A 19,192-nucleotide genomic window follows, 5' to 3' on the forward strand; every position below is an offset into this window, starting at 1 on the left:
GTGGTACAGGAGTTGATGCGTCCACTCATGCAGGACGCAATGCAACCTGTATGAACTCCAGTTCGTGATTTGATTTCTTCCCATCACTTGGCTCATTTCTCACAGTGGAGCATTCAGGGATATCCCCGGAGATCGTCGAATGGTAAGTACTTGTCTCGACAGGACGCCGTACGGACGCTGCATATGGCCTCGAACTTGTCCCCGAATGTTTCCCCTCCCCCTTTTTTTTCTTTTTCTATTTTTTGCTCGCTCGATTTTTTCTATTTGGTCAATATCAAACGTCATACAGATCAATCCTCTCTCGTCTAGCTGACTGTCGCCCCGCCTCTGCATTGGTATATCTAGATCGGGCGCCACGGTCGAGGCGGATGATCACCGCTAGTTGTCAATCATTTATATTCCTCTTCACGGCATGACCTGCATATATTTGCTATTTCTTCAGTATATATACCCAGATCTATAGATTGCGCTTTGGCCGGTCTGTTTGTCTATCCCTATCTATTGCTTCTTCTTGAACAGCCAAAACCCAAATATCTATATTTTGGGTATACATCATGGAGACCGCAGACCCCGTGTCCTACGAGTTCTCCGGCCATGCCGCTTATGCACACAGGCGCCTGGACTCGACACTCAACCAGAGCTTCCCCTTCTATCCGGCGCCGTACTCAGTGCCCTACCAGGCCTCGAGTCATCCGTACAGCTATGCCCATTCTGTAAGCCCCGGGCACGCGCACTCGAACCCATATCAATACTTCGTCCCCAACCAGCACATCCAGCCGCATCCACTACGACTCACCACGGAGCAGTCGACGCAGGCACTGCCAGAGATTCGCCCAGCAAAGAATGCCATCAGTCGGCCAGCAAAAACTCCTGACCCGGGGCCTGTACAGCCGAGTGGCAGTCGCACCTCACCGGACGGACCTGAGAAGAAAGGGACAACCGCTGATATTGTCTTCTCTACCAACGTGGACGTTCTGATGAAGGCCATCCAGGCTAAACATGCCGCATCGCCAACCCCACAGAAATCGCTACCAGAGCAACCCCTTTCAGCACAGCATCCTTTACCATCACAGCATCCCCTCACACCACAGCATGCTCTACCACCACATCATTCTATGACACCACAGTCTCTTCCATCACAGCATGCCTTGACGCCGCAGCAGCCTCTACCACCTCTACAACAACACCTGGCTCCGGCAGCAGTAGCACACTACGCAGTTCCCTATCCGTCCACACCCCCGCGGTACTTTGCCGCCACCGATGGCTCAGTATCTCGCTCATGCAAGAAGCGCAAATACGTATGCGAGCGAGATGATTGTGGCAAGACTTTTGCCCAGAAGACACACCTGGACATTCACAAACGGGCGCATTCCGGTGAAAAGCCATTCGTAAGTAGAGATGTGATTGGTTAGAATGCAGCACGAGATCAGCAAGCTGACATCTTGGATGCAGGTGTGCGATGTACCCTCATGCGGGCAACGTTTCTCGCAGCAAGGCAACCTCAAGGTCAGCACAGCCGCGTCATGCGACCTCCCCGCAAAGAAACTAACATGACTCAGACTCATAAACGACGACACACAGGCGAGAAGCCGTTCGAGTGCGAGCGCTGCCATAAGAAATTTGCCCAGCGTGGGAATGTCCGCGCCCACATGTTGACGCATGACGAGGGGCGGAAATTCAGTTGCCTCCTGGATGAATGTGGAAAGACATTTACCCAATTAGGCAACCTGAAGGTAAGGCAAGCCCTGTTTCATCTGTTTTTCTACATCCAGACTAATCTGTGCAGTCTCACCAAAACAAGTTCCACGCCTCCACACTCCGCAACCTCACACAGCGATTCTCGCAAATCGGTGAAGACGGACCGGCCAGTTCGACAGACCGTGCTTTGTGGGAGTACTTTGCGGATCTATACAAGAACAGTAATAAAGGCATTAAAGGACGAGGGAAAGACCGTCGTATCTCGACTAACAGGCCACGGGACTCCATGGAGCGTGTGTCTGTCGAGTCCGAGGAGAGTACGAAGATGCGAAGGGCAAGTTACGACTTCTCTGTTTCGGTCTACAACTCCAGTGACGGCGAAGAGAGTTATTACGCTCGACCACAACATGGTCATTGAGTTGGGTTTTATTTTTTTGGTTTTTGTATTTTGATATCCCCCTATGGTTGTATTTGCTTTCTCGACAGAACATTGAAGTTGGGAGTGTTGGGTCTTACAAGGAACGGGTTCGCATGATTCAAGTTGACATGTATAGCTCAGATTTGTGACATTTCGGAAATATGTTTCGATATTGATATTGATATGGTTTATATAATTATAATATCGCAATACATCTCTGCCCCTTGCATATGTGAGCAATCATCGAACACTTTGAAGTATGTCCTGTAGATCAGTGGATCATCAAATATTGCACAAATATGTATGAGTACGGAGTACTCCGTACTCGTTATAGGGTATATGGCAACTAGTGCAATTGGCGATCTCTTGAATATGTGGAAATTGACTTTTTCATAGTTCAGTTCAAAACGAGATAAGTGTACATATAAATGATGAGGTAAAAAAAGACTCCGGCCATTAATCATGGAAACCAAGTGAGTAGATGCGAGAATACACATTGCCAAAGGCCTCTATTGCACATTGGCATCCGCGTCCGCGTCCGCAATGTCCAAATCACCGTCCCGGGCTTCAGCAGCAGGTGCCTCTGTTCCGAGAGGAGTGGCAGTGGCCAGTGCATCGGAGATGAAGGCCTCCTCAACAGCTAGCTTGCGACGGAATACACGGAGCCAGCGGCGGCCCCATTGACGGATGATAGCATCCTCGGGCAGATCACCTGAGCCATCACCGCGTTCCATTTGTTCGTCATTGCTTCCCGCGGCGATGGAAACAATCGAGTCCTCAATATACTTGAAGAGGGTTTGCATGTCCTCGCGTTCGCGGGACAGGGTCTCATCGATGACCGTAAGCTGGGGCTCGTAGAGACCGGGTTGGGTGCGGGCAGCAACGATCTGGCGCATGCGGTTGGTGACCTTACCGACGGTGGCGGAGATCATCTCAAAGACGTGAGGCTTGGAGAGAATGGTGCCCGCGGCGACGGATTCGACAAGGGCCCATTCGAGGACGGAGAGGGGGCTGAGAATGGTGTAGTTGAGCAGCTTGTCAATGATGTTGATAGCAATGCCGGGCTGATCGGCCCAGTAGTCCATGACGGAAGTGATAATCTGGGTACGGGCATGCTTGGAGTCGGCACCGATGGCCAGAAGACGGTCCTTGCTGCGCTCGATGCAGGAAAGAACGTGTGAGAGGGATTTGGAGCCAACGTAGCAGAGCGAGGTGACGAATGCATCTGTAGAAGGAATCTTGGGGTCCTCGACACCTTGGCTCTTGGCTTGGTCCTCGATGGCTGAGATAACCGGCTGGATCTCTTCATCGGTAGCCTTCTTCCGAATCAGTTGCATGAGTTCCTGGCCCTCTTTAGCGTAGGGAGCCACTGAAGCAACATTAGCGAATGGGTTCAATCAGAGTGTGAGACATGAAAACTTACTGTCAGACGCATACTTGAACTCCGGGGTATCCTTTTCTTTGCCCGGAGTGATCAACTTAGGGTACGGTTCCGGGAGAGTACCCTTGATACGCTGAGCGAAACTCAAACGGATCTCCTTATCCAAAGCACCGTTAATAAACGAGAGCTTAGGGTGGATAGCGGCGAGATCCAGATCCTCAGCCCTGTAGGAAGGGTTAGCAGAGACACACAAAAGGACATGCAAACATCAACATACCATTCGCTCCACTTCCAGGTGAAGCCAAAGTTGCTCAGATGATGAGCGAACCAGTCCAGGAATCGGTTACTGAGTTCCAAATCCATAGTCTCGAGGTTGTTATACAAGAAGCGAATGGCACGACCGAGACTGGGTGCAATTGCCGCTGGGGCGATTTTACAGCACTCGGTGAGAACAGAGTGGTAGTAAACAAGCTTGTGCTCTGCCGCGGGCAGCTGGAAAAGCTGCGAGAACACGGCATCGACCGCCACATCCTCCGGCTTCCAGGGCTGAATTTCACCAGCCAGATCGCGCATGCGGTCGAATGGCGTAGCGCGCTTCACGAATGTGTAAGGGGTGAAATAGCAGTCGATATCAATCAAGAACTTGGCCGTGGCCACACGGTTGAAGTCAAGCAGGTTGATAGTATCAACCAAGGCGTCTCGGATGAGGGACGAGGAGATGTCATCAGTGGAAGGAACGGTATCGACCTCTTGGTCGGCGTAGACCGAGAGATACACCTCCGGGAAGAGAGCACGTGGACCGTTCGGAACGGGGTTAGGCACCGTCACCTCAGGGAAAGCGACCTTGGCTACCGAGTCGAATGACTTCGGCTCATCCGTCTCGGAGTCCCGAAGATCCTTCCAGGGACGAGGAAGGCACTTGAGCTCCCAGCCATTGCTAGCCTCTTTTTGAAGCTGGTTCTGCATCAAGCTGATGACGCTCTGTCCAGCTGCGGACTGGTTCTCCTCTGGGCTGAAGGTATTTACCAAATCGACGAGGGCATGTGGTGTGGTCGCAATGATGTCGGTCTTCTCGAGGAGGCCGTTCGCCTGCGCCTCAAATCCGGAGGCAGGAGACAGCATCACATAGGGAAGGGTGAATTGGATAATCTTCACGAGCTCGAGGCCAAGAAGCTGCAGGCTGTTAGACAGGGTCAAAAGCATCCGGTCTGTAATTTCAACTTACATCCTCGGACGAGGCCGTCTGCAGGTCAACTGCACGGGCAAACAGCTCCTCCAAAAGTGGGAAAATACCCTCGCCCTCATAAAGTGGCTGAAGAATTCCCAAGAAACGAATCAAGAGCTTCACTTCCCGCCATGCGCCAGTGTCAATGTATCGCTGCAAAGCGCCAGCTGCCTTGACAATAATTTCCGTTCCAAGCTCAGGCTTCAAGCTGTGTGCGACGAGAACAGTACCGGCGATAAAGGGGATCTTCATGGGTTGTTCGTGAACTCTGCGAAGCTCATTAGCCGGGTGATCCAAACCAGAGAGCGTCCGGCACATACAGATCAAGGGAGATGTTGACAAAGTCGCGGCGGATTTCTTCATCCTCAAAGTTGTCCGCCACTGACTTCGCGATGCCCTGGATATCATCTTCAACCCTGCGAGCAGCCTGTCAAGTTTCCCCCAGCGTTAGCGTGAATCAGCCGGTGCGCAGGAAGGAGAGACCTACCGATTCGGCGATTGTCAACAGCTGCCGACGAATGACAGCGAACAATGGCTCCTCATATCGGCGTCTTTGAGGGCGGCGATCGAAATCATCGTCATCTGGACCGCAATCTTAGCATGGATTGTAGGGGAAGCTCGGCGCGTCTCTCACCTCTGTAGCGGCGCTTGCGCCCACCGCGGTCACCTCGGTCACCGCGGCCCTGGTTTCGACGCTCGTATTCAGCCATGATCGATCTGACTTTGCAGATGCAGGAAAAGAGAGATGCAGGGTGCAAAGGGTGGTAGCTTGGAGCTTGAGGTAAATGTAAATGTAAATGCCCGGGAAGTGGATTTTCCGGCCCGGGGACCTATCAAACTCCAATCGTCCGCAGTACGCAATGCAACACTTACTCCATTCACTTCAGTCACTTAGTATCTATGCAAATATGACCTACTCAACTATACACACTGGCTCAAAATGCATATTGTACATGACCCGTAGAGTTCTCTCGGCTTGCCATACACAAATGGAGCTGATCATTGTCCATTGGTCTCAATCCCGGTACATTTACTTTACAGCTCTACACTGGAGACCCATCATGAGAACTGAAATGACATATAGCTCAAGGCCGGTCAGGAGGGACCGAACCAGCCGAGCCCGATGAATCTGATACAAGGATATTGTGGACTAAACAGATCAAAGCATCAAGGGAAGAACGAACGGGGTTTCTAGCGCTGCAAGTCGAGAAGAGATTGGCCGAGATTTGACCCGGGGTCCTCCCTGGAATAAAAAAAAAAAAAACAAAAAAAAAAAAAACAAAAGTGTATCCAAAGAAATCATCAAGATCTCTGATGCATTTGTGGGAGAAGCTCTCCCCAGGGAAGATCGGCTTGCTGCCGCGGGGGTCTTTTCCCGATGAAAACCTATGCAGTCTCCGGACCCCCAAGGCAGACGTGCACAGAAAGGGTATCACTTTTTCCTCCCGAGAGTTGTCTCAGACACCTCCAAATAAAAACTCCAGGCCATGACCACCATGGGAACCCAGCCTATGACCAAGTTTCCGCTTCCCCCAACTATTAAAGGGTGTGCACTTTCTCCCCTTACCAAGTCAGGCTCTTTCATGTCTGGGGATGAGATGGGGATTGCTCAATGCAGAACCTCAAGACATGGCAGAACTGGCTAGATCCTCTTCAGTGCAGCGGCACAACATATCCATCGCGGGCACACGGGGGCCCATCTCAATCGAGGTGCGCAATCATCTCCTCCTTGGCCAGGGGTTTGAAGGTATCGAGACCGAGGCCGCGGGCTTCAAGGGCGGGACGGGCGTGCGGGGGGATCAACTGGGTGTTCATTTGCGGGGCGATCGAGAGTTCTAAAGAGGGAATTAGTCAGGGGACGGGGTCCAGGGATCCGTAGTCGGGGGTCAATTTACCGTGTCGTGAGAAGTCGAAGAGGGCGGGCAGATCCTTGGAGGGGTTGTTGTGGTGACGGGAATCCGGTAGCCGGGTGTTGGGGTCCCGGAGCTCATCGAAGAAGGGGTGACACATGGCCTCTACGGCAGACAACCGTTGTGTCGGGGTGTATTCCAGCAGGGCAGAGATGAGATCAATGGCCTCTGGGGGTGCCTTTCGGAAAACCTTGGGTCTGGTTAGCATTTGGTCTTTTGGGAGAACAGGATTCGGCAAAGCCTTAAAGCCAGAGAGCCAAAGGACATACCTTATTGAAGGGATGAGGTTTGATTTGAGGGAACTTGTGCTCCATATAATTGGGGTTCATGGTGCGGATCTGTTCCCGAGTTGGAGTGCCCAAGACCTTGATGATTTCTACGAGTTGGTCAATGCCCGACTCGCCTGGGAAGAGGGGCTGTCCCAGCATCAATTCAGCCATCACACAACCAGTCGACCAAACATCTAATGAAATCACTCGTCAGCATATATCCATCAAGTTAAAAAAAGGAATAATTTCTTTGGAGATCATTACCAATTTTTGTTGTGTAGTTGGTTGCGCCAAAGATCAACTCGGGGGCTCGGTAGTAGCGCGAGCAGATGTATGAAACGTTGGGCTCGTTTTCGATGAGAATCTTGGCCGAGCCGAAATCACAGAGTTTCAGAATTCCCGTGGAGGGGTCGAGCAACAGATTTTGGGGCTTGATATCACGATGACAGATTCCCTGGGAATGAATGTAGGCCAGCGACCGGAACAGTTGATAGATGTACAGCTTCACCTCGAGCATGGGCATCGTGGTCTTAAGTTTGTTGAAGTAACGGGATGCACGGTACACGGTCTCTGGCACATACTCGAGAACGAGATTGAGGTATACTTCATCTTTCTGTCGATCGAAGAGGTCAGTCGGAGATCGTGGGCAGGACGAAACGGGAAGGAGAGACATACCCGGTCACCGTTGGAGTAGTAGAAGGCCTTCAGTTCGACAATGTTCGGGTGTCGCACAATCCGCATGATCTGCAGTTCACGGTTCTGATGATGTGATTAGTCGTGGGCGTTGGGGAGGATGTCGACCCGACGGGGGACGGAGGGGAGGGGTGAGCGTCCCTACCTTGAACCGCTTGTCCTGCAGCACTCTCTTGATGGCGGCGTCTTCCCCGCTGGGAGACATCTTGGTCTGAAAGACCACACCGAAGGAGCCATTGCCGACAATCTTACATTGGGTGTAGGAGATCTCCTTGGCCTCGCCGGTCAGTCCATCTTGGACTTTCTCACGGATGACCTCTGTGGGGGAGAGAGTTAATTGCATTGCCATCGGCAGCGACCTCTAGAGCACTCACCACCCATGCGCAAACTCGGAAACAGCCCGGGCCGACTCTGTGACATCACGAAGTAGTTGTAGGATGGGAGGATGAAGTTGGGAGAGCCGTTTTGGGCGTAAAACCGGGGTGGAGTAGGGAGGGGCGGAAGGACCGATGGGAAAGAAGAAAAAGGCTCGGGCCAAGAATGTAATAAAAAGTAGGAGAAAGGAAGAATGAGAAGTGGGCAAATCAGTAGGAGAATGCTCAACCAATAAAGTCGACGCTGGTGAGGAATAAGACGGGTTAGACTGGGAAGGTTAGGTAAAATTGGGGTGACGTCTGTTTTTCCCCCCCTCTTTGTTCCTTTTTCTCTGTCTGTTCTTGTCTCTGGAACGTCGTTTTTGGTTTCTTATTCACGAGAAAACTAAAACAGGGGAAGAAAAGGAAACAAAAAGAGCAAAAAAGGCGAGAAATTAAAAAAACAAGAACGGTCAAGTGATAAAGCCAATGTCTGGCAATTCGGGTAGGGGGAGGGGAAAAGAGAGGGGCGGGAGCTCTTCCCTTAAGCTTACGGTAATTCTGGCTGTTTCTATAGATGCTCGATCTCTTTGATATTATCTTTCTGTATTTATATATGTATTTATATATAAATATATAAATATATAATTATATTATGTATATTATGTATAATTAGATTCCAGGATATTTCCGTTTTTCGTTTTCTGATTTTTACTGGGGGTACAGAGAGTGCGGATGATATCATCGTAATACCAATACCGTACGGGAAGGTGGAAAAGAAGGAGAAGCGGAGTCTCCGGGGTATCAAGCTATCGGTTTAAGTTATATCCCAGTTCGCTCTCTCCGTGATATCCAGAGCAAAGAAGAGAGATATAGATCGCATCATTGCCCACGAAGCCAGGAGCCAAGTTCCGAGCAGGTCGGGTGACCGTGGTTTGGTCTGGAACCGCTTTTATTGGCCGTCGCCGCGATTGTCACGAGACGTCCAGCTGACTCGAAAAAAAAAAAGAAGCTTGGGCCACCCGTACTCCGTATTACGCTTTGGGTTAGTCTCTTTGGGTATTCAAACGCTATTTGCGTTATGGTCCGTACGGTCCGTACGGTCCGTACAGTCAAATACAGTTCGATACAGTTGAATACAACCGGTACGGTCACTCCCACTGGTCACATGAGCCAATCACTAGTGCTGAAGACTACTCCGTCCGGGACCTACATCAACGGAGGACTCCCTCCAAAATAGAGGTCCAGACTACGCTCGTATAGAAAAGATCTCCTACGGGGACCTAGACCCCATTACTTGAAAGGGGCATTCCCGTCCAAAATATATCCATTTGTTGGCATGGGTTCCCTTGGCATGTGAGTCGAAGCTATCTCAGCCGAGCTTCCATCATTTGAATTCCAGCCGCCCATACCAGGGCGATTGGAACTCACCCAATCCCAATTCCAATCGGGGGCCAACCGTGCCGCCGGAACGTGCAATCGCAGTCAACGGGAAAAGGAACCCGTCAGAATCCCCAAACGGATGGGAATCGTGAAAAAAAAAAGAAATGGAAAAAAAAAAGAAACCGCGCGAGGAATGTTGGTTCCTGGCTCAGGTACTGCGGGCCGGCCGTTCCCTCTGAACTTGGCCCCTGCACTGTAGGGATGCACCTGGCTCAAAAGGTCGACGTTGAGGGAGCTACTGGACTGGCGTGACTGCAGCAAAGATGCAGAGGGCCGTGCCAGTCTTGATATTACCATACGCTGTACCGAGTACCGTAACGGATACATCACACTGGAAGTATGTGCACGTAGACCAAGTACATTGGGGATATTGTATATAATCGACTTACTCCGTACTCTCTATACAATGACTACTTCTAGGGAGAAAGTACAAGCTCACCATGCAGATATGGTGAGCTACGTCACCCGGTCAGACCAGGTGACCTCTGTGGCATCGGAATCGCCACAATTCAAGCTGTCATGCGACAGAAGCTCACACGGGAGCAGGGGGAGCCAAAAAAGAGTGGGAACTAAAATAATCCAAAGTAGCAAGTAATAATTATAATAAGAAGAAAAAAAGCAAAATCAAGGACAAACTAAAATGACGCCCCCTCAGGGGTCTGACGCCGTCTGAGATCGATTCCATCGCGAAATGCCGACCTCTCGGGATTCCGAAGACATTGCTCGGGGGCGTCGGCAAGCTTCGATGAGAGGAATGTCCACGGGGAGAGGAGGCCATGGGGCGACACCGCCAGAAACGGGCAGGTCACACATCGTGGGACAGGACTGAAGCCCGTCCCTGGCCGGCTGACATTTTAAACACACTGCGCCGGAATGTCCCAATCGCGCCGCGTCGGCATGTACGGAGCGTAAAGCATGGAAACGGCATTCCGACTGTCAGACACGTGGAGAAGGAAGGGAACAGCGAGAGCGCGCGACCAGGCAACTTGCAGTCCTCCGTACCCTGACGTCGGAATCGGAACACTGGGGGTTGACTCCGTATGGACTCGTACACTGTGTACCGGGTTCCGGGCCATGCGAATCATCTGAAATGATTGGTTCGAGAGCCAAGAGGTTCCGAGTGAATGAGCCCATCGTCCCATCCCTTCACCACCGTCTCCTCCTGAGGTGTGATGATGTCGATGACGATGACCGATGGACAAGATCGAATGAGACCGATCTTATACCAAAGCGTAGATGGCGCCTAAGGAGAACGCCAAGATCGGACGGAGCGTAAGCGAACAAGCGCAAACCAGGAGCAAAATTACACTGGCCCACCCTCATTTCCGGAAAAAGCTCTCAACAGGGAACGGGCAAATGAGACACTTGGGCCTCCACTCAAACTGTAAAACCCAGTGTGCCAGTGCCAGTGAACGGGGACATACATATCCTAGTCCCTTTAGGCTGGGTTGGGCCTGGAGGACGAAGGTTATTAGCCAGATGATGTCACGAGTGGGTATAAGAGCCGACTCTCAGCCACACTTCAGGCTGCTGGTCAAAGGGCCATCAGGTAGCCATTGGGTTGTGTCAGTGGCTGAGTGAGGCATATAATGCGGAGAGAAATAGCGCACTCTCGGACCAGGGAGCATGTACGGAGACGAGTAGAGTCAGGTGCGTGTCCAAGATCTGATCTCAATTGGTAGTGCTGTTAATGTCCTATAGGTATTGTACGGAGTACCTGTAGGTATTATGGTTACATGACTAATCTACTTCAATCCAATTTAGGGGTGTATACAAGTAGTTACACCATCACCTTGGAATGAGAACTCATTCTGACTGATATCTGTGAGAAAAGTATCTGGAGAGTGTCAGACCTGGGGAAGTGGAGACCAGAAGAAAAGAAAACAAGAAAATCCTGGTTATATTACTAGAATATTATATTACTCCATATTCCTCTTAGTGCTCTGTACGAAGTACGGAGTACGCCCTACTATATCCCAGACTCCGGAGTATAGGCCCCATCCAGCCTCGGATCAACGATACACCTGGTCCATACAACCCGAAGGTCTTGGTGTCAAGAAAAAAACATGTTTTACATTGGCCCGTCTATGATGCGAAAACATAACCCGAGAGCTCCCTGCAGGCACAGCCATGCATCTCACTCGCAATCCCCATAGACCCCCAAAATTGGGCCAAATCAACCGGAAACAGGATATAAAGACACACGACAGGCCAAACAACTCAAAAGATGCCGCATCGGGTAGGAGGTAATCAAGGAAACGGAGTGTGAATCTATACAAATAATGGGATCTCCATGGCGCCAAACAACCACCCCGCACCAGCATCCCAAACGGAAGAGGAGAGACCGGAACATGGGCATTCCAGACAAGGGAGAGGGGGAAGAACTACTAAAACAAGGGAGGTGAAAGAGGTATTATCTCGCGACCGGGGCGAGGGGGCTTAGAAGGGAGGAGGGATCATGGCGGCAGGGTCCATCTTCTCCTGCTGCTCCATCAGGTCTTCACCAGCGAGCTCCAGGGAGACCGCAAGACCGAGCTTGGCGGTTTGCTTAGCCTGGTCAATCTCACCGGCGAAGGAGAGGGAGATGGGCATGGCAATGCGCTTCTCAAGGAGACAGCTGACCTTACCGGTGCTGTCGACCTGGGCACGGAAGGAAGAGGCGCGGAAGTCGTACTTGGCACCGATGGCAGTGGTACCGTCACGGGCGGGGCCACCCATCATGAGAGCGGCGGGGGAGGGAGAGAGTTGGAGGTTCATGTCAACACCGGCCTCGACGCGCTCGGAAAGCTTGCGCCAGTAAGTGGCGTTGAAGGTGCCCTGGGCCTGGAGCTGAGCAGTACCAATCCAGTCGTCACCCTTGTACTTGGCGGAGTAAGAGAGAGCAGTCTCGGGGCGGGCAGTGATGCCCTGGCGCTGCCAGATGGCCTCGAAACCAAGGGCCAGAGCGGGAGTGATGGACTGCAGGTAGCTGCCGACGAAGATACCGGTGAGACCACCCTCCAAGCAAGAGGGGTTGAAGGCCTTGAGGGAGGCAGAGAAATCGGAACCGGTGTAGTCGTTATCGATCTGAATCAATCCCTGGGCGCCGCCGGCCATGATCTGAGCATTGGTCTTGGTGACGAGGGCCTGGTTCCAGCGGTAGTTACCGACAGCGGCGAGCGCACCGTCGCTTCCGTAGTTACCTTGCATGAAGACCTATCAAAGAGAACGTATTAGAGATGCCAATTGAAGGGGAGATCGAGAGGGAGGAGGGCCGGTCTTACCTTGGGGCTTCCGTACATGGCGGAGAAAGCGTATGGGGGCAGGTTACCGGTCGAGCCCATGGAGAAGGCGTGGGAGACACGGAACAGAGGAGACATGCCGAAGACCTTGGTCAGGTCGGCACGCAGGCCGGAGAACATGAAGTTGGTCAACAGGACATCCTTTTGCACTTCCCTGGCGAGGTTATCGACAGTGCCAGGGTTGGGCAGACCAAGCATCGCCCTTCGGTCGGAGAACGAGTTGTATGCATCGCTGAGAGCCGCGGCGGCGGGGTTGTCGGTGACAAAGGAGAGAGATGATAAGTAGTCGGACATTTTGGGTGGAATCTGATAATCGTCGACAATTCAATTAGGTGTCGTCACGCGTGCCTCGAGAGGTATGGAGGATGATGGGATTAAATGGAGTTGAGACCAGCCCAGATATCTGCGACGAACCAACGTCTCAGATGATGATGGGGGAAAGAGGAAAAAAACTAGGAAAGGGCTGGATGCGATCAGGAGTTCGGAGTGTAGGGGAAGCAATTCAAGACTTTCCGAGCTGTGAAAAATGCTAGTCACCTGCCTCGGCGTCTTTGGTTGTTGTCGCTCGCCGGGTTCTTAGGTAATCCGCTTTCCTCCGATATAATTTAGTTAGTGAGGGAGTCTTCAAGGTCAACCATTCATTAAACTCATAGTTAAAATGCATATTATGTAAATGTACTATATTATTTACACACAACCTCTGTATTTTGAGATTTCTATAGAGATATCACTACAGCAGTAGCAGTTCTAGCCAACAATAGCAGCGTGGTTGATATTGCTGCCTCAAAAGCAAGGCGGCGAACGTGGTACCCACCCGATATCTGGTATCACCTTTCCTATACCGCTTGTTCCCATCTGGCTACTCCGTCTTCCCAAAGCTCCTGGGTGAGAAGAAAGTCATTGAGCCACTGGCGAGTTTTGAAAAGTGATATCTTCGTGATCTTGTCTCACCATGGACACCCTACTGTAAGATTCCCCCGCCATATGCATACCCCTCCAAGAATCTGGGAAGGCCAGTGCTGCTGCCCTATGACATACATCTGGGAAGCGGTGGTACTGGCGTCGGCCACCAGTTTGAGATGAACTTTTTGAATCAAGCCTCCATCTTGCTTTGAGAAATCTTCAATTCAACCTCCGTATTTGAGTCAAACTGACATCATATAGCACCGCGGAGATCGTGGCTAACTCACCACAATTTCGCCGCAAATCGTCAATCTTTGTTGATGCAATTCACGACTTGCCCGAAAAGGCAGATCTTGCCCCAGCCCAGCTCTACAGCACCGAGTCCGGTCGACTGTTCCACTCGGGCCGTATTGTGATCATCACTGTCGGCTTGCCCGCCAGAGGCAAAACGTAAGCTGGCTACGTACTCGTTAGATTGAGGTTATCCGGCCGGAAGCTAACCTTTCAAAGACACATATCAGTTGCCTTGGCAAGATATCTGCGCTGGTAAGCTTGATCATGTCAAGTGGTACCGTCTCGCAGCCATGCTCACATCAATAGGCTTGGTGTCAAGACTAGGATCTTCCACCTGGGAGATTATCGACGTGCGACCATTCCTTTCGGCGAGGATATGCCAGATGATTATTTCTATGTCAACGGTGAGTGCAGTATCACCGCGAACCATGTGTTTAGTGCTAATGTGTGTCTATCTCAGCGACCGCCAGCTCCGTCTTGCTGCGACAGAAGATCGTGAGAAAATGTCGAGAGGATATCTATCACTTCTTAAACCATGAAAACGGCCAGATTGCAATTTATGATGCTGTCAATCCTCTAGCCTCGGGACGGCGTTCACTTGCCAAAGAGTTCGCGAAGCATGATATTGAGGTATACATGAACATTTCTCTCCCTTCAGACTGAACTAATTAATTGAAAAGACCCTCTTTATTGAGTCACGATGTGACGACGAACGCATCATTGAAGAGAATGTCCGCAGAGTCAAGATCTCCTCTCCTGACGTGAGTACATCGCATCCTCAGGCTTTGGATCAAATATTCTGACATGTCTAAGTATGTCTCGTGGAAATCGCAAGATGCCGTGAAGCATTACCTGAGTCGTATCTCGGCTCGTATTCCCCAGTTCCAGTCTATGGAGGAGAAGGATCTGAACTACATCAAGGTATGTACTGCTAGTCCCTGTCTCGTAATGTATGCTCACTACATCCAGATGATCAACGCCGGCGAGAGATTGATTGTCAACAATCGAAGCTTTGGATACCTTTCTAACCGTATTGTCTTCTACCTGCTAAACCTCCACATCAAGTCACGACGAACTTACTTTGTTCGAGCTGGTGTCTCATTGGATGCTGATTCGTACAAAGCCGATGCTTCTCTTTCTGAACAAGGCGAAGACTATGCTAAGAAAATGACCGCACGGCTATTAGCTCACCGAGAAGAAGAGAAGCAAACCATGATCGAACGAGGAGAGACGGGCTTTGAATCGAGACCTCTGAAAGTTTGGACATCGACCCGGCGCAGGACCATCGAAACAGCGAAATACCTCCATGAAAATGGGTACAAGGTCCGGCAAAGATCCCAACTGAGCCAATTGCACCCCGGCGTTTGCGAGCAAATGTCCGAGAAGAAAATCCGAGCAGAGTTCGGAGATGAGGTCTCCAAACACGAACTTGATCCCTACCACCACCGTTACCCTCGCGCAGAGGTTAGCATTGAATTATGACCATTTTAGCGGGCCTTCAAGCTGACTAGCCTCTACAGTCTTACCACGACTTGGCTGTTCGCCTGGAGCCCATCATTCTCGAGCTCGAGAGGGAACAGACCGATTTGCTCATCATTGCACATGAGAGTGTTCTGAGGGTCTTGTATGGCTACCTCATGGCCTGCAATGCTGCGGACATTCCGTTCCTTGAATTCCCCCGTGATGAGATCATCGAGGTAAGTGATTTAAATCTGGAATATGATGTAAATTACTGACACTGTCTCAGATCATCCCCGAGAGCTACCAGAATGTGGCCCAGCATATCAAGATTCCCGACCTCCCAGAAGAGATCATTCCTGACTCTCCCGAGGATCTGAAGATACCTGTACCCCCAAGTGGATTGGTGTCCCCGATGCAGGGGCTTGGTAGCCCAGAGGGCCAGGGCACCCCGCAGAGTGGCTACCGAACACCGAGTGGTATCCGGACCCCGCGCGAGCCCGAGAGAATCTCACAGCAGCATGTTGAAGACGTGGTTTAGATAACATCCCCAATGCCTTGTTGATTGGCGATATACCACCCCCCTTGAGTATGTTGTTGACTTTTGAATTCTTCCAGGCAAGCAGGCTTTTATTCATCATTTCGTCAAACGTGATTGCAGAAATGCAACCACTTCAGATTTAGCCTTCTTTTGATCTTTTTAACCGCCGTGCAGAGTAGACACAAATACGATGGTATCTCCTGCTTGAAGCTCGTATGCATCTTCGCCTTCTAATTCCCAGTCGGCATCATTGATGAGGACAAGGACGCCTGGTCGTCTGTCACACTGTCAGTTTTGCTTGATATGTAGAGTTCCTATCCACCTACACGCTGTCTTCCATGATAAACATATCTTTCCGCTCATCCTGCATGAGATTGTCGACGAGGTATCCAAGCAGGAATGAGATATTCGGAGAGCTGCCATTTTCCAACTGAGCAGGCAGAACTACCTTGTGCTTGCGTTCATTACCGAAAAGTAGTTCCAGACCACCACTGATTTCAATTGTCAGTCGCCGCTTGTCAAACAGAGGGAAGGACTCGTACGTAAACTCAACGGTGATGGGGATGGGGTAACCCCCCGGTGCAGATGACTCGGCCATAGTGAATTACGTGCAGTCAAGTCAGCTCAAATCACCGCAGACAGTGAAAGGACTTGGAAAGGACTGGTTGAACAAATGGACGTGGAGGGGCTAAGGCGGAGACAATGCTTATCGATAAGCCCCAATCTTTCCGCAATTCTTTGCGCCTCAGCTTCTTTTCGACACACGATACCAGTACACAGCCTGAATCTACTCCAATGGTGGGCGTCACGACAGACTACATCAGTGCAGGAGGCAATCGCCATCCCGGTGCCGCGGATTGGGATGTGCAGACCGGCGTGCTCGCCTTTGGCGCGGACAACAATGTCGCCCTCTGGGACCCTCTTGTAAGCTCGGCCAGATGACGCATGGCAGTTATTGAAGTCTAGAGCTAATAACTTCAAGGACAAGTCTGACCGCGGTATCTACTCCTTGCTTGTTGGCCACACCGACAAAGTGAGCGCAGTGCGGTTTTATACCTGCCCCTCCTCGGGATCGAAATTCATCATAACCGGCTCGGTCGACCGCACGCTGCGCGTATGGCAAAGCCAGAGCCCTGAAATGCACAAGTATGCTCTGGTAGCAACCTTGGAGGGCCATACTGGATCTGTGAATGCGATTGCAGTCAACAATGGAACTGATATCATCGCATCTGGAGCGGCTGATGGGACGGTGCGAGTTTGGAGAATCAGCACACATGACCAAGTGAAGGGCGAATTACTCGACACAATTAACATGACACCCCGCTTTTTCCCATTATCTTTGTCACTACAGGGTCTCGGGGACGATGCGGATAAGCCTTTGGTCTTGGCTGTTGCAGGTACAATGACCAAAGTGCACATCTACGTCTCGGAAAACTCCAGCAAGCCGGAGTTCAAGCGCCGTGCTGTGCTTGCAGGACATGAGGCTTGGGTGAAGTCCCTCTCGTTCACCCAGGACAAGCAGAGCAAGGAAGGCGATATCCTGCTGGCATCTGCTAGTCAAGATAAATACATCCGTCTTTGGCGTCTGCACCGTGGTGAGGCAAATGCTCCAGCTCCTATTGATGACACAGATCCATTGCTTGGAGGAATGGAACCCACGCTTTCCAACAAGGCCCATGAATTTGAGGCGAAGGGATCAAAGTATTCAATTACATTTGAAGCTTTGCTCTTTGGGCACGAAGATTGGATTTACACCACTGCTTGGAACCCAGACCCCAAGCGCCAACAGCTTCTCTCGTCCTCTGCAGATAACACCATTACAATTTGGGAACAGGACCAAGCGTCGGGCGTTTGGATGTCCGCAGAGAGAATGGGAGAAATTAGTGTCCAAAAGGGTTCCACTACCGCAACTGGTAGTGCTGGTGGTTTCTGGATTGGTCTTTGGTCACCAGATGGCAAGCAGGTTGTCAGTCTTGGTCGCACAGGCAGCTGGAGAGTCTGGAAACAGGACTCTGATTCGGACCTTTGGGTGCAAAAATTCGGCATCACGGGCCACGTTCGCTCATCCAATGGAATTCAATGGGAGCCTACCGGCGGCTATCTACTATCGACAAGTGCTGATCAGACAACGAGACTCCACGCCAAATGGGTGCGGGATCAGGTGAGCTCGTGGCACGAGTTCTCTCGCCCCCAAATTCATGGCTATGATCTGAATTGTATCGACACACTTGGTCCTTCACAGTTCGTCTCCGGCGCAGAGGAGAAACTTCTGCGTGTTTTCAATGAGCCCCAGCCCATTGCCGAGCTGCTCGAAAGACTCACTGGCTTCAAACAATCGGGCCAGGATCTTCCCGACACTGCAGAGATTCCGGTACTGGGCCTCTCTAACAAAGCCCTTGGAGATGAAGCACCGGTCGAGGAGGACGAGGGAAAAGCACCAGCAGAGGCACCAGCCCCTTCATTCTCTTCAACCACCAACCATCCGCCCCTTGAGGACCAACTGTCCCGTCACACACTCTGGCCAGAGCATGAGAAGCTTTACGGCCACGGATACGAGATTTCCGCAGTGGCAGTTAGCCATGATCGCAAAGTCATCGCTACCGCTTGCAAGGCTAGTTCTATCGACCATGCAGTCATTCGCCTGTACGATACTTCAGATTGGCATGAGATCAAGCCGTCTCTCACAGCGCACTCATTGACCATTACTGATCTCTCTTTCTCGGCTGACGATCGCTATCTTCTCAGCGTTGGACGTGATCGTCAGTGGGCAATCTTCCAGCGCAGCGACTCGGATGCCACTACGTTTACAAACCTCGTTTCGACCCCCAAAGGCCACTCCCGAATGATTCTAGGTGCCGACTGGGCTCCAGTCACAACGGATCACGTCTTTGCCACTGCGGGACGTGACAAGTCCGTCAAGATCTGGCAAAGGTCTGAAGACAACTTTGCCTGTAAAACCTCTATCCCCCTGACCTCTGCGGTCTCTGCAATTGCTTTCTTACCCATCACATACAAGGGATCCTTCATTATCGCAGTGGGCGAAGATAGTGGTGTCATTTCTATCCACCAAATTGCCGCCGAAACCTTTGAAGTAGCTCATGTCGTCACAGTTGACAGGGAAGTTTCGCCTTCTAAGACGATTACCCAACTGTCATGGCGTCCAGTGCTACCCGAAGCAGAGAGCAAGGATCAGTTTGAATTGGCGGTGGCGAGTGAAGACACTTCCACGCGCATATATGCTATTTCTAGCATGCTCGCATGATGTATATACAAAGCCAAGATCGTGCAAGCCCCCCTTTATGAGTCATGATGGTTGAAAAGTCCC

The 19,192-nt window shown here is 51.2% G+C and overlaps 7 protein-coding genes across 7 annotated transcripts; 3 read left to right on the forward strand and 4 right to left on the reverse strand.

The window, feature by feature from the left end:
• Nucleotides 1–554: 554 nt before the first annotated feature.
• Nucleotides 555–2,116, forward strand: N7506_007093 (C2H2-type zinc finger protein; the record flags this gene model as incomplete). The annotated part of the gene is made up of 4 exons (XM_056956386.1): nt 555–1,388; nt 1,453–1,506; nt 1,560–1,733; nt 1,787–2,116. 4 exons carry the CDS (start codon nt 555–557, stop codon nt 2,114–2,116), a joined length of 1,392 nt encoding a protein of 463 aa, XP_056810720.1.
• Nucleotides 2,117–2,625: 509 nt separating this feature from the next.
• On the reverse strand, nt 2,626–5,432 carry N7506_007094 (NCBP1 family protein; the record flags this gene model as incomplete). Its single annotated transcript, XM_056956387.1, has 7 exons — nt 2,626–3,485; nt 3,540–3,721; nt 3,775–4,670; nt 4,723–4,990; nt 5,043–5,149; nt 5,210–5,304; nt 5,357–5,432. The coding sequence occupies 7 exons, from the start codon at nt 5,430–5,432 to the stop codon at nt 2,626–2,628; spliced, it is 2,484 nt and encodes an 827-aa protein (XP_056810721.1).
• A 991-nt stretch (nt 5,433–6,423) lies between these two features.
• On the reverse strand, nt 6,424–8,014 carry N7506_007095 (GSK family serine/threonine-protein kinase; the record flags this gene model as incomplete). The annotated part of the gene is made up of 7 exons (XM_056956388.1): nt 6,424–6,557; nt 6,618–6,822; nt 6,902–7,095; nt 7,166–7,514; nt 7,577–7,660; nt 7,740–7,912; nt 7,969–8,014. 7 exons carry the CDS (start codon nt 8,012–8,014, stop codon nt 6,424–6,426), a joined length of 1,185 nt encoding a protein of 394 aa, XP_056810722.1.
• Nucleotides 8,015–11,829: 3,815 nt separating this feature from the next.
• tom40 (TOM complex pore protein TOM40) lies at nt 11,830–12,965 on the reverse strand (the record flags this gene model as incomplete). The annotated part of the gene is made up of 2 exons (XM_056956389.1): nt 11,830–12,585; nt 12,654–12,965. 2 exons carry the CDS (start codon nt 12,963–12,965, stop codon nt 11,830–11,832), a joined length of 1,068 nt encoding a protein of 355 aa, XP_056810723.1.
• A 658-nt stretch (nt 12,966–13,623) lies between these two features.
• N7506_007097 (bifunctional fructose-2,6-bisphosphate 2-phosphatase/6-phosphofructo-2-kinase) lies at nt 13,624–15,867 on the forward strand (the record flags this gene model as incomplete). The annotated part of the gene is made up of 10 exons (XM_056956390.1): nt 13,624–13,637; nt 13,836–14,024; nt 14,085–14,120; nt 14,175–14,272; nt 14,329–14,498; nt 14,549–14,629; nt 14,682–14,789; nt 14,838–15,332; nt 15,389–15,565; nt 15,616–15,867. 10 exons carry the CDS (start codon nt 13,624–13,626, stop codon nt 15,865–15,867), a joined length of 1,620 nt encoding a protein of 539 aa, XP_056810724.1.
• A 159-nt stretch (nt 15,868–16,026) lies between these two features.
• Nucleotides 16,027–16,465, reverse strand: N7506_007098 (ubiquitin-related modifier 1; the record flags this gene model as incomplete). Its single annotated transcript, XM_056956391.1, has 2 exons — nt 16,027–16,144; nt 16,194–16,465. The coding sequence occupies 2 exons, from the start codon at nt 16,463–16,465 to the stop codon at nt 16,027–16,029; spliced, it is 390 nt and encodes a 129-aa protein (XP_056810725.1).
• A 197-nt stretch (nt 16,466–16,662) lies between these two features.
• N7506_007099 (Elongator subunit ELP2) lies at nt 16,663–19,129 on the forward strand (the record flags this gene model as incomplete). Its single annotated transcript, XM_056956392.1, has 2 exons — nt 16,663–16,791; nt 16,850–19,129. The coding sequence occupies 2 exons, from the start codon at nt 16,663–16,665 to the stop codon at nt 19,127–19,129; spliced, it is 2,409 nt and encodes an 802-aa protein (XP_056810726.1).
• Nucleotides 19,130–19,192: the final 63 nt, after the last annotated feature.

This window comes from Penicillium brevicompactum (genome assembly GCF_028827555.1).
Source record: "Penicillium brevicompactum strain IBT 35665 chromosome Unknown utg000005l_segment0_segment0, whole genome shotgun sequence".
NCBI lineage: Eukaryota > Fungi > Ascomycota > Eurotiomycetes > Eurotiales > Aspergillaceae > Penicillium > Penicillium brevicompactum.